This window comes from Montipora foliosa, chromosome 13 (genome assembly GCF_036669935.1).
Source record: "Montipora foliosa isolate CH-2021 chromosome 13, ASM3666993v2, whole genome shotgun sequence".
NCBI lineage: Eukaryota > Metazoa > Cnidaria > Anthozoa > Scleractinia > Acroporidae > Montipora > Montipora foliosa.
This window is the reverse complement of record NC_090881.1, coordinates 17045702-17060701: the sequence shown is the minus strand read 5'-3', so window position 1 is coordinate 17060701 and position 15000 is coordinate 17045702. Positions and strand designations below refer to the sequence as shown.

At 39.6% G+C, this 15000-nt stretch overlaps 1 protein-coding gene across 4 annotated transcripts in view; it reads right to left on the bottom strand.

Moving 5' to 3' along the window:
- LOC137982517 (uncharacterized) overlaps positions 1–11124 on the bottom strand; it is a 313756-nt gene extending 302632 nt beyond the window's left edge. For all 4 annotated transcript variants that reach the window (XM_068829623.1, XM_068829622.1, XM_068829624.1 and 1 more), the window contains exons 1-3: positions 10833–11124; positions 4765–5007; positions 1918–2076 (exon numbers count right to left, since the gene is read on the bottom strand). In XM_068829623.1, the coding sequence (XP_068685724.1) occupies positions 1918–2076; positions 4765–5007; positions 10833–11105 (675 nt within the window). In that variant the 5' untranslated portion in view covers positions 11106–11124. The remainder of the gene's footprint in view (positions 1–1917; positions 2077–4764; positions 5008–10832) is intronic.
- Between the last annotated feature and the right edge of the window lie 3876 nt (positions 11125–15000).

Below are 15000 nucleotides of genomic sequence, written 5' to 3'. Positions count from 1 at the left end.
TAACGTAAGAAGTTACGAGTATTTCACAGTAAAATCAACATACCCTGCTGCAGTCTTTTATCACTTCTTATCTGCCCTTGTGATACTGCTCCAGAGCGATTGAAATTTAATGCTTGGAAATAGTTACATCTCTGCTTTGATTTTATTCAGAAATTGGGCTACTGGTAGAGATACTTTCTAGGCTTCCTTTTTGCTCCGGGCGGTAGGTACCTTGGTAACTAGTGTTCAGCCCAGTTGGAGGTACTCGAAACAGGGAACGATAATTCGCCGAAATCGCATCAGTTGGGCTTAAGAAGCGGGCAGATAAGAATTCATACAAGAATGCAACAGGGTATGTTGATTTTATTGTGAAACACTTGTAGTTTCTTCCGCAAATCCTTATCATAGGCCACTTTCGATATATTAAAATTTAACTCGAAAGAGAGGTTTAGAGGACAAAGACAAAGGAAAGTGGATGATATGCTAATATCTTTCACATTCATTGCAACTTGTTTGTATTGTTTTTGCCCTCTCTGCCTCACTATCAAGCTGAATATTGATATTTCGAAATGGCCGATTATATCGAGCGTGTTGTAACACAACACCGCTCTTGTCATTGTCTAACCTTTAAGCTTAAGCTGCCTGTGGATAAGAATAGCTTAACGTTTCGTCCATCAAAAGGAGCTAAAGTGAGGGAAAAATAAATAATCAACATTTAGCTAAACACCCATTAACCCATTGACCTCTGGGAGTGAGGTGATTTTACCCCTCAACAGGGCGAGTCCTAGAGCGTTTGAGGCCTTGCCTCATAACTGGGCCAGTTGTAGCTTCTACTCTATCTTATGACAGACAAATTTACTTAATAACCCATCCATTCCTGAAGCCGCCCTAACTGACGACTAAAATCGTTTGGTGTTTGACAGAGTAAAATCTATGTCTCACTCTCAAGGCTGAAAGCGTTGAAGGGAACATTTGAGTGGGCCTAGATGTTGTCAAGGGGAGTCCCCCTAGGGGTAGAAGCTAGGGTATAATACTAATATATAGAGTTAGCCAAGCCTAAAAGTGGAGCTCCCGTTTCTAACCCCAGAAAGCAATATAGTGTTTTTGGAAATAATTGTGCTTCTGCATAAAGTACAAAATTAATCGTCATTAGTGTGTACAGTTTACAGTGATCAAACAGATCAAACACCTCTGAGCTGACAGCAGTAAACAAACAAGCCTTGCAAAAAATAACTAACAGTTTTAATGAACAACATTTCCCGTTTGACTGATAATCCTTACACCCTCTCTCTTCACTTCAGAACAACAGCAAAAATGTTTGCTAATTAAAACGTCAACCTAAAGTGTAGTAGATTCGCTTACTCGTCTGCAATTTCACAGTCAAAAAAAGCGCACCCAGCCACCCCCGAGCAGCGTCTTCAGATTACAAAAAATCTACCGCCACGGAAACATGGGACTTACGTTGAGAATTTTTTATTGGTTAAACGGAGATCCAATTAAACAATCGGTTATATGGCTATGATTTCAAACTGAGATAAAGAAAGCCATTTTGTTTAGTCTTTAAAAGGTTCAGAGTCGTTTTTGTCCGGGAAATTTGCAACCTCGCTCCAAGGGCTTTCCATACAAAGCCCTGGGAACAAGGTTGGGAGATTTGACGACCCATACGGGAGACCCGGAGATTCGTTCCGTATCCGGGGAATTCCCGGATAATCCCGGAGAGATGGCGTGAGTGTAACAGCGAACAATACAATGACACCAAAATGCAAGCAAACGCCAACCCATACATACTGTAGTAATGTGAAAAAAGAACGGAAAAAGAAGCTAAATATAGACACTCACATCAAAGGAAAAGGAAGAGGCTATAGCAAGAGCAGAAAAAAAGAAATTAGGTAATGGCACACTTGGCCATGCAAATTACAATAATTAGTATTACTGTACCTTTGATGATGACTCATCATAGCCCAAAACAACATCACTGTTGCTTGGATGGAAACAAATTTCATCTGGCGAAAAAGATACATTTTTCCCGATAACTATGGAATTGAAGTCATCTATTGTGCTGTACATTGCTTTGTGGAGAGTGTCCACCAAAAGGTACTAGAAGAACCAGAACAATTGTGTTAATTATCACTGAATAATCAATATAATTATGATGATAATTATGTTAGTGGCATGGTAACAGGTCAAGGGACAAGAAAAAATGGAAATCGGAGTTACTGTAGGAATCAAACCTTCAAACCTTCTATACACTGTGTTCTCTGACCACTGAGCTTAAAGAGTGAGGTTGGGTGAGTAAGTATTTAAAGTGGCTCCAACCAGTTTCAACACTACAACACTTTATCACGTAACAGCAATGTTAATTGTTATGGTACCATGTAAAACATCAATTATTGCTAACAAGATGCAGTCACTTTTGTGACGTAAAATAGTTACCATGCCAACAGTAAAGCCTTGCAAAAACACCCTATATTTTGGTTGTGTTTTCACTAGGACAAGTTTCACTTGTTAAAGTCGGAAAAATCCGGAAGTACCGTGAAAACAGGTCGTCCTAAGTTTAGCGAGTTAAAAGTTAAGCTGTTTTCACAAGAAAAAACAAGGGATTATGTCGTCTTTATGACCGGAAATTCCTGCAAAGTTATACCACCTCGCGAGATGGTATATTGTCCTGGTAAATGCCGCAGCCAATCGCATTGCCCCTAGTGACAGATGCCTGCCAAATCGTGAGCTGGCAAATATTTTCCAGACGCTCGCGCTCACCTCGTGGTTCACGTTGCAAACAGTGCTTTTGATGGCACACGAATTCACTTGTAATACTTTCCCGTTTCGATTTACAATTCCTCCCGCCTCATTAGATCCCTCAGTTCCTCGGCCAGGACCTTACTTATTTCACGGTGGCGGCATGCAGAACCCGCAGTACCCGCGTTTGAGCACAAATGCTCTACAATTTATGCCAGCCGCATCTCTCCGCAGCACATCATCTTCAGCATCTTTACCCACATCTTTCATAAGTACCGGCGAAAGCAACGAGAACAGTCCGGCCGAAGGATCTGTTAACCGAAACCGATGTCCCAATTGGTCAGACGCTGAGACAAGATTTCTTTTGGAAATTTCAAAGTTATGAAAGATCATAACTCCCGAGGCGGAAACGACCGATGAACCTTTGAATACTTCGACGAAATCGACGAAGTGTTGGGTTGCAAGCCAAACATCACACCAAAGCGCGTACATGTGAATGTGGTCTGGCCGCTGAAGATACCAGCGCTAAAACGGATGAAGATTCACCGAAAGGCGGTCCGTCAATCCACGAGAAGGATGACGACCAACCGGAAATGGAGCTCGAGAAGACCTTATCCTCTGAAAGAAACGTCGTCTCCTTCGGAGAAATATGGCGAGAATCAGTAAAACAGAAGTCATCAAAAATGCTTCGTCTCCCGCCATTTTTTCAAAGTTGCGCGCTTTTGTAATTTGAATCTTCTGAGTAAACGGCTAAAATTTCGGGTTAAATTTCACAGTGAAAACAGATGTCAAGTTTGACTAGTAAATGTCGGTCTGTAAACAAACACCTAGAAAGAATCTTCAGCTAGAAAAGTAGTCTAGTGAAAACATAACCTTTGGATTTACTTGCTCATATCTGAAAAACGAACTCGGTGACCTCATTTTTTTATTGCACCAAAGTGATCAGCAAGCTAATATAAACTTTCTGCACAGTTAAAAACAATTCTGTGGAGCGGATTCAGAGTTACGTTAAATTTTCAATTATTTAAGGTAGCTCTGAATCCGCTCCTCAGAATTTTTTTAAGCTTTGCAGAAAGTTTTATTCTGGCATGCTGATTACATTTCAGAAATAAAAAATGAGGGTCAGCGAGTACGTTTTTGAGATATGAGCAGCTAAAGCCAAAATTTGGGGTGTTATTGCAGGGCTTTCTTGTTGCCACGGTAACTTTTTACGTCACAAAAATGACCGAACCTTTTTCAGTAATAGTTGGTGTTTGATATGGTACCATAAAATTGCTGTTAAGTGATAAAGTGTCGTAATGTTAATCCTTCTAATAAGAACGTTTCTGTCCAGTGTTAAAACTGGTTTGGGCCACCTTAATATAATACAAACACTGCCGCAACTTTTCCTTTAAAATATAACCAGGGTGCAAGCTGTAGCCAGGACGTACCAGCCTAAAAGTCATTTTCACTGGCCCGAAAAAATCCTTATAAGCACAATGAAGTCCCTGAAAACTTTTTACTTGCCCAAAACCTTTTTACTTGCATCATGCCCAAAACCTTTTACTTGCCGACCAGGCAAGTGGAGGAAAAATTTTACTAGCCCCAGGCTAGTGGGCAAGCCTTTCTTTGCACGCTGATGGCCCTTTTGATAATAGAGGGTTTCATTGATAAATAGAAAAGGAAAAAAAAATTGGCAGAAATGATATTATTACATCAGTGGCACTTACATTAAACAAAAACATACATCTTAAAAGGAACTGCCCATTAGGACGAAGGCACACTTACAAAGAGTATATGTTAAATCAACATTCCCATTATTTTTGTAATATCAGTCTTATGTAAGCTTTCGGCCCGATGTCGTGAGCCGCTTATCGGCCCTGAAAGGCCCCTATGGGGAGCAGCCAAGCGTGTTATAAATGGCCTTTGCTTTTCAGTTTTCAACCACTACTACTACAATGATCTGCAGTGTAAAACACAGACTGGTGACATGGGCTTAAAACCAGAGATAGCCATCATCAAAGTGTTGCAGCCCTCGGTTCAAGGAACTACAATATTGTATAGACTAACCCTTGTGTTGTCCACAGGAGACGAATAGAACATGTCAATGCGTGCAAACGTCCCGTTGTTAGTATCAGGCAGGGTAAACAACTTTGTTAGGTTGCGGAAGCTCACACCATAGTTGTTGGAGACCCACACATGACTACTGCTGTTTTTGGTTAGAGTTCTATCCCGTGTTAACACTACAATGGTATCCCTGTGATCCCCTGCCCAGTGCACATAGGCCAGGTAGTGACTATCATTTAGCTTGAACTGTTGAGAGAAATACACAGTTGATCACCAGAGAATAAAAACCAGTCATACATTTAGCAATCACTCCCAACTCTGGCCAAATAGCAGGATTGTTTTGTCCGGAAATAACAGCTATTCTACTTTGCACATCACAAAGAAATTACTGAAATCTAAGTCTGCAAACAATGACCAAAGTAAAAGGAGTTTTTTAACCAAGTCAATGATTTCCACGTAGAAGGCTAATGAAGATTAGCATTAACTCAGAATCCTTATTTTTGTCAATCCATTTTACAGTATATGGTGGTATATGCTATTAAAATTGGTTTGGAGCTTAAGAGGACTTTACCTTCATATGAGACTCTGTATGTAAGTTCATAAAAAAATCCAGTGGAGCATCACATTCATGAAGTAATGAACAGCCACATAATTAGTAATTTTCTTGCGTGTATGGTGGCAGGTCTTTTTCAAAGAACAAGCATTAGGCCTTGGCAGATACTCAATACTCTACTCCCAGCAACACTTTCATCACATAACGTAACAACTCGCTGCGGTTATTCAGACCCAAGGGTTGTGGTTTTGTTTTTGTCACAAACACATGTATTATTGAACTCTCGCATGAAACATTTTGTGTCTCTTAAAGAGGGGTTCACAACTGCAAAGATCTTCATCTTTTATTTATTTATTTATTTGTTTATTTATTTTAATCTTCTTTTCTTATCGCTTAAGGAATGATTGTATGTGGGATGTCTCTTCTTGGACGGAAAGGTCAATAGACCTTTTTAGCTTTTACATTTTGTTTTCCCATTTCAGACCACGTGAAGTTACTCTAGGAAACGGTTTCTTTCAAATGCCGGCAAAAAGACGTGCTTATGTACGAATAACTTATGAAAAAACAAAAAGAAATTTTCCTTGAGAACATCACGTGGTCTGTAATGGGAAACCAAAATGTACAAGCTAAAACTAGTAATAGACATTCCCATATAAAGGGGGTTGGATTGATCTCTGATTTGAAGTTGTTTAGAGAATTGAACGATCTGCTGTTCAAGCCATATTTTCACCATATTTTGGCTTGCTCCTTTGTTTGTAACGTGTCTGTGCTAACGCATGACTTCCGACTATTTTCAAATGACGCCATCAATGTGCTCAACCGAGGAGTCCAAAGAAGTGAGTTGGACATTCAAGCGCTTCGCTCGCCTTGGAACAATCGGAAATACCGCCTTCAAGTTGCACTTTCTGCGCGGATTAACAGTAAAAATTCCAAATGTGTGACCACTTTTGAAATAGTCTGACGCTTAAAAGAATGCGAATTAATTGACAGTGTTTTTGTACTATAATAATTATAGCATGGATAAATTATGTAAAGGGTTAGTGCAGCATATCGTAACATGAAGCCGCACGATTTTTGCACATTGCAGCAAAGCATTGCAAAAAGCTCGTGATGAAAACTTTGACATGTACGGTTCATTGTCAGGGGCTTGATTTCAGCGTGATTTGGAGATGTGAAAAACCCTCTTCGAGATTGTAAAACCAAATGAAAAAATGTTTTCCACTTGAAAGACTTAAGGACTACTAATTCAAAGGTATTTTTGCGCGGTTTACTGAATATGCGGAAAAAGCAGATCTTAACAAGTGTTATTGAAGTCCAAAAAGAAAATTGGGGGTAACCACGCACTTTTCGAAGATAATCAATTAACAATATTTGTAAAAAGCTTTTTAATACAAAGCAATGTATGGCGTTCTTTTCCAAATTTAAGCTTAATTACCTCTGAAAAATGCGTGGTTACCCTCAATTTCCTTTTTGAATTCTCCGCATAGTTTTGAACCGCGCAAAAAATATCCCGGTATTAATAAGCACCACCCATAGGAAATCCGAGTATCTCGAGATGTGCAGAACGAATGCGGAATAACAATAGTAAGTACCATGCATCCCAATGCACAATATCAAAATTAGATTGATCAGTATTGACATACGCAAATATAGGCTATCGTTTTCTAATCAGTCAGCAGAGAATAAGGTACTGAATAAAAGCGCATTCCTTAAAATTTGAAGCCGATTTACCAGATAATGTCTGAGCAAGATGCTTTGAAAATTCAAAATTTTACGAAGAATAGCGCCTTTGCCACCAAAGAATTTATCAGTGTTTGACGGCTAATAACTGGCACGTTATCGAAGCTAACAGGCTTAAACTGTAGATTTAGCTAATTTTGACAAGTTCTTTTACCGTTGAAGTCAATATGTAGCAAGATGACCAAGATGCCAAGATGCCTTCTGGAAGCAAACTCGCATACATTATTCAAACAAATATATTGTAAACAATGACATCAGCAAAGATATCCCTTGCTATTCACCTCCGAGCAGTTCTTGCAGAATTTGCGCCCGAAAATGTTGTAATCTTTGCACGAATAAATAAGCAAAAATCATCTTTTTGTGCTACATTATCTCACTATCTCACATATACTAAAACAACTATTCACCTCAGTGTCGGGACCCATTAGGCGATAAGTCGCTGCGACACGTCGCGGGGACAACTCGCCGCAACAATTCGCCTCATGTGTCACGGTTAATGTTGTGAAAATCATTGTCGTTGGAGCAGACTGTTGTCACTGCGATCAGTTGCACGAATTCAAACCAGTTTGAATTCGTGCGACTGATCACAACGATAAAATTATCGAAAGCAGCGTTGTCGCACCGTGTGTACACTTCCGGCAACAAGTCGCTGCGACAAAATATACATGAACCAACGAGAAAGCGTCATATGGTCAGCCATATTGAATTAGAAAACTACTTTATATTCCCCCTGATACGAGATCACTGCGTGTGCACCAAATTAAATAGGCGTCGTGTCGCAGCGACTTGTTTTTCAAGTAGTACACACGAAGCGACTTCTCGCACAGACCTGTCGCTACGACTTGTCGCCTAGTCTGTCTCGGCCGTAAAACTTTAAGTACTAACAGATCAGCTGGAAACCATAGGGTTCTCATACACCCGTTCATCGTGACTATTTACTTAAAAATACTTAAATATAACTTTTTTTAAACATAAAGTAGATGTCGTTCCCTGGAGTGACAATGCAATCTACCAACGAAATCAATCTAATTTCAACGTTGCGTTAGCTGGTTTCACAAGCCTAATTCAAAGTGACTTAAGGCGATTTCCTTTTGTCAGAACTGGCCGGCCAGACCTGTCATTTTTCAAAGAAAATCATTACAATTTGAAGGAACACTGGCATGATAATCCCTCGCATTCTTCTGGAGGAGTATATATCGTCGTGGAAGACCGTTAATTTGAAGGCGTTGTAGAGTTAGTCCTTCCAAATGCCTAGTCTGGCCGGTCAGTTCTGTCAAATCAAATGGAAAGCGCCCTTAGTTAACTAAGACTTTGGAAAAAAGATGGAATTTTCATACCAAGTATGTAAACCAAATAAATATCTGATCATGATGACTTTACAGAAGGAAGACGTTTTTGAGGTATTATCATTAGAGAGGTTAAGCATGACGTTTACGCCAAACGGCAAACGTCGGAGTGAAATTAGGGTTTGCCAAACATGTAAGAACCCTGCTTGGTATTAGCTCATTTCTATCCTGTTTAGCTCCAAATATCAAGCAACTTCTCAAAGGAACGAGACAAGTCAAAATGAGAGAATTTTCACTTTGATCAGCAGGAGCCTGCTGTTTCCCGTTTGTCGTAAAACGTCATGCTTAACCTCTCTAATGGAAAGTCGATCGATTTAACGTTTGGCTGTTTCGCTTTCGTTTCATGTGAATAAATTTGCTTTAAGCTGCATGCATGTACGCATACGTCAAGCTTGCGAGCATAAAAGTCTTTATAACGAAACCATAAATATATAGATTTAGCCAAGCCTAAAAGCGGAGTTCCCGTTTCTATATAACCGCATATAGCCATATCGTGTTTAAGGAAATAATTATGCTTCTGCGTAAAGTACAAAATTACCGGTAATCCGTGACAGTAGTGTGTTTAGTTTACAGCGATCAAACATATCAAACACCTCTGAGCTGACAGTATAGTAAACAAACAAGCCCTGGAAACAATAACTAACAATTTTAATCCACAACTTAAACTGAAATTACGTGCACAGTAATCTCTTTCACAACATTTTCCGTTTGACTGGCAATCTTTACTCCCTCGATCTTCAGTTCAGAACAACAGCAAAAATCTTTAATAATTAAAAAGTCAACCTGATATGTTGTAAATTCGCTTACTCGACTGCAATTTCACACTCAAGCAAAGCAGCTAACAATTGGACACCCATTCCACACAAAACGCCTATAAATGTGATGGTTGAAATATGTCCGAATCTCTGTCAACACAGAATTGCCTACGTTTTCAGGCCTTCTTCCTTTTTTAGCTAGTTTTACAAAATATTTGAGGCAGCAAAGAACGAAAACATTAAGCTTACCTGAAAGCTAACCGTTGTAAATAAATGTTTTGTCTCTCGCTCTTTTTGTCTCAGCTTTACGTTGATTTTCATCAAAATTTTATCTTCTTTTCCTTCTTCGGCTTCTCTCGAGGATTTCTTCGCTTAAATTTCTCAAATTTTGTCGCCTCTTCTCTCGTACTCTTTCCTGCTTTTTATCCCGTTTTATTGCTCGTTGCTCGTTGCTCGTTGCTCGTCATGCACTAATATGATTTCCCGCCAAAAAACACGGGTTGCCAAATACAACGCTGCCGCGCGATTTCCCGCCAAGGAAAATTGGCCGAACACTCCTATCCTCAGAGGCTGTCCTGCCTCCCCATGTCCACCCCAACAGTCTGTACGGATGGACGGGCGTAAGCACTTACGCACGTACTTGACGTCATAACCAAAATTTCTCGCATAGATAGATTTCCCAAAAAATCTTACTCATGGTGCTCCGCTGGCGCGCTTCGCGCACCTGAGCTCTGCTTTAATTGCTCGAAATCTTTTCAAAACAATGAGTAAAAACTGGAGTAACTGCAGAATACGCGGCCACTCGAGAGCTTTAGCCTTCTAAAATGCCGGCTACACGGCTACCCGGCTACGCAAAATCTACATGGGAACCACCGATACTACAATCGTTTGCTCTTGAAAGCTACTCGGAAAGGAGTAAGAGACAACTAGCCAGAAAATATGTCACAAAGCCATACACTGAATCTGCCACCAAACGAACGCGAGGCTGTGAATGCTTTGAAGTTTGACACTACAATTAATGTAAAAAAGGCAGACAAAGGAACTACAACTCAGTGAAGTCATGAGCATTCAATACAAAAGAAACGAAGGTCTAATCCAACTAGCCCACAAAGAAGATACAAAACTCTTGGGTAACCCATAGTAATTGACACACACCGTATTAAAAGTGGAACAACTAATGACAGACCTCTGCCACGGCAACCACATTATTGAATGTGTCAATGAATCGTTTGGAAAAATCGAAATGCCTAATTCACAAATTTAAAGGCAAGCCGTTATCACTCTTAAGTGAAAAAGAAAAAATGGGAAAGATCGTACTCTAATAGAAAATTGGAGGCCGATTACTCTTGTTAATTTGTAAATGCTAAATAAAATTATATATATACAGGTTATCGCCATTAGAATGAAAAATGTATTGTTGCTTGCTATAAACTATGTTAAGAATCAGTTTATTGGAGAAACAGTATGATCGATACTTGATATCATGGATTTCATGCACAGATAGAGAGAACTTTCCTGGTCTACTCATTTTTGTCGATTTTGAAAAAGGTTCCGAATTGTTACAATGAAACTTTAATTCAAATGTCCGTTTTCAACTTCGGCCCAGATTTCAATAGTTGGATAAAAATGTTCTATATACTAATATAAAAACTTTCATCAAATTTTATCAACCCTTACCTCGTTCACTTTGGGAGAAGTGTCTGGATTTAAAGATCGTCGAACCCTAGATAAGATTTTATAAGCATCTTGCTGGTCACTGCAGGGAAAATTGTCATGAGCTTCACGTTCTACTGTGAGCAGCTTTCTCGGAGAACCGGGAAGTGGCGATTGCCTTTGAACGAATAAATGCCTTTCCCTGGGCTCCTTGGCGTGTACTTGTGTCAACCCAACAGCTGAGAATAACAAAAAGGTTAGAAGAAAGATAATTTCGCGCACAGCTCTGTCCATCATTAACGAGCGAAAGTGCGGACTGCCAGAAGACCAAAAGGTCGCGAGAAGACACGTCACGCAGCCACTCGTGCGTAACGCGCAATGACGTGGCTAGAATGCAAATAGCACTATAGTGTTCTTTTGAGTTTTAATGGGGTTCCTCTAGCAGGAAATCATTATTGGCAATAGTTAATGTGTCTTTAGCAGGAGGAAATACATTCAACAATTTGTCTTTTATTATACTTTCTTTCAACACCGCTGATGATGGGCACAGATTTTCCACAATTTCATCGCAATTTAGAGAGCAACAAGAAGCCTGAAGTCCACTGACACTGCAAAAGGGTCTTCAATGCATGTCGGCTTCACTGCATTGTAAAGTGATGAGTAGCTAGATTGAAACTTCATATACTTGAATTCGGCGAAAACTTACTCAGAGTTCATGATTAGATTTCAAGAAAATCGGCTTTGCTCGAGTTTAAAGTGGCTAGCTGTGTCAAGAAATTTAGCGCAAAGTCAGCGACTGGTAAATGGCAACCACATCAAGCAAAACGTAAAAATAACTACTTAAAACAATGAAGGAAGGTTTGAATAAAACAGAAAATACAAAAGGAGGTAGCGATGGGTAAAACTGAAGGAGATTGAAATGGGTTGCAATTGGGGTTTTTGAAAACCGTTCAGTCTTACAAAATTTCAAAGTTTATTTATTACTGATGCCGTAGACCGAGGAAAGCTAGAATTAATTTTTAAAGTTTTCAAAAGCAGCTCAATTCCTCACTCGAATTCATTTATTATTCATGAAAATATGCTGCTAGAGTAGTTTTCAATTGAATGTCGAAAATAATTAGCGAATTGCTTTGGTTTATAATTACTTCACTCAGTGATTGGTTCAAAGTTCTCCCACCTTTTTTTCAACCAATCAGAAGTAAAACCAAAACCAATCGTGGCTTGCGCGTGCACATTTTCCCGCGCTTTGTGTCGGCTTCGTGTAGTTACTTCGATTTTTGATGGGTTTACTGGATTGTCTCCGTCCTTTTTGATTGGCCAAAGTAATTACTTTGGTTTTACGACACTCAATTGAAACTCGCTCTAAAGAGCAGCATCAGACGTTTAATTGAAGTTATGTATGCCAGACAGGAATTTTGATTTGTGTTAATTAAAAGTCATATTTCTGAGTTAGCGTTAAGTTGCATAGCGAGTAGGGGCGAATAAGAAGTAAACTACTCCTGAAATGAACTGCACTGCCGTCACTTGTGCACCCAATTTTAACATCTAACATGAAGTGTCCTTACCTTACCTATTTCCAACAATAATGTAAGGGGAAAGGTCAGTACTTTTTTTGTAGCTTGGGGTGAATTCAGCTGTTTATCCCTTCTCGAGGATGAGGCATTTGAGGGGCACTTTGTGACATAAACTGTCTGTATTTCGAAATACGGATAATTTTGAAGCTGGGACTATAGAAGAGCAGGGGTACCCCACGGGACGCTTATTGAAATCCGCATGCATCTAATTACTTCCATTTCTGGACAAATCACTTCCGTGACACAGCAAACAAATTGGACAGCAAATTGTTTATGAATCATGAATCATTGGACTAGAAAATGACAGGATTCGCGAATATCGAAGGTCAAATGATTCCGCTTCCACGGGCACGCCCGAAATAAATGTTCCTATAGAAGCCTCTTTCCCCAAGAAAGCAATAGAAATTCAAACTTTGCTCAAATGTAGACTGGGCAGACAAGTTTCGAAGCACGTCGCGTGCAATCTGACCCAGGTTGCTCCGAAGCGTGGTTGGCGCTAATCAGCGTTTAATTTAATACCATGATAACTGACGTCTGCCAACTGACTAATAGGCGTCTGCGAACTGATTATCGGACATTTGCGAATCTACCCGAGACGTTTGCGAACCGACCGTTGGCGAAACGACTCGTTGGCGAAACGACCGGTTACCTATTTTAGCTTTAAATGTCATGTCTCTAAGATATTTTCTCTTGTAGCTACTGAAATTCGAGATGAAATAAAGCTTTTTTGTATGAATGTATGTTACCTTCATCAATGCGCGTGCGCACACTTTGTAATCCGTGACTCTAGTGTTTACCATATGGAACATACAGTGACTTTTTCGATAAATATTAAAGCGACCGAAATCTTACGTTAAATAGACAATGGCGGAGTTGAGCTGTGAGTATGAAAAGGATCTGTCTCATATAGTTTAGGGGCAGGCATTTCTCTCCTTCACTGCCTTCCGGCAGGTAGAGGTTGGTACTGAAAGCAGCGAAGCACCAACCGCCTCGCGGGCTCTGGTAAAAGCGACGTGCGGGCCAAAATCTCGTGCTTAATCGTCAAGGTACGATGGTACGACGCTCCGGCGCGATGTCTAGGAGGTACAGCTACTATCCCTTTTCGTCTCTTTGTCAAACGTTTCATGGGTGCATATGTAGCATACCAATAAAGGTGATGGCTCTTACCAGGAATTGGCATGTCAGTTGATTCTACAGGTCTAAACGTCACGTAAGGACCGTGTCTATTCTTCTCGCACAGGACACAGATAGATCATCCCGTCGTTGATTTAGAATATTTAACCTGATGGTGGAGGCTTGGAAAAATAAAGAAGGGGAAATTCAATAATATTAATTTTGGCGATAGCATCAACGGTCTCATGTCCTTGTTCCCAATTTATAATAGCAATATTTTCCCTTCAGAAATTCTGTAAGTCTGTTTTAGCGCTTGTTCAGAGTTGTTACCACATTCATTCATTACGTTACATTCACTTCAGTGTAAAGGATTGAAGTCAGAATTTGGGACAGTTTTCCCGGCCGATATTTTCAGTTCGAAACTCATCAAAAGGAGCTTATATCATTTGGAAATCATCATCCAAGAGTATGGTCATTACCGTGACATTTACGTCAAACCTTAAAATGGGTCAAATTCATGGTCAAATTCACATTGTATGTGTATGGTAATAAAAATTAAAAAAAAAAATTCATGATTGTGGTATAAAGTGGTGAATTCGAGAATTTGTCGCCTCTTACATACTTTATCTTAAATCCAGATTATATTTCTTCTCGCTCGATTCGCTCGCTCTGCAGCAATAATAATAATAATAATAACAACAGCAACAATAATAATAATAATAATAATAATAATAATAATACAACTTGAATATGGCTTGGATAGATTACAAAGAAGCCTATGATCGTGTCCCTCATAGTTGGATATTAAAGACCTTTAGTTACAGATGTACAGAATTAATAAAACTAATCAAGTTCATGGAAACATCAATGAGCGACTGGAACACTACAATGATCGATGCATCACAACGGATCAGATCAAAATCAAGAGAGGCATATTGCAAGGAGATTCATTCTCACCTCAGCAATTTTGCGTAGCCCTTGTGCCGTCAACATCAGAGCTAGATACATCTGGTTACGGTAACAAGATCGTAACCACAAACGCTCCAATCAGCAATCTGTTTCATACGGATGATCTAAAATTGTACAGCAAGAACAATTTGGAGAACTGAAAAAAGTGAAACAATTCAGTGATGATAACGGTAGGGTTTTCGGACTTGAGAAATGTGACAAAGCCAGTTTTAAGAAAGGTAAACTGGCCTCAACTGGAAACATAGTAGTAGCTGATGACACAGAAATACGAGAGTTGGACCAGGAAGGAGTATACAAATACCTGGGTGTAGAAGAAAGTGATGGTATCCAGCATAACAAAATGAAAGAGTCTAGAAAAGAATATAATAGGAGAGTAAGATTGACTAAGAACTGAGCTCACTGGAAGGAACAAAATAGAAGCTGTCAATAGTCTTGCAGTCCCAGTTGTGCAATATAGTTTTGGCATCATTGACAGGAAAATCTCGGAACTGAAGAAGATGGACACAAAAACACGCAAACTATTGAACATGCACGAA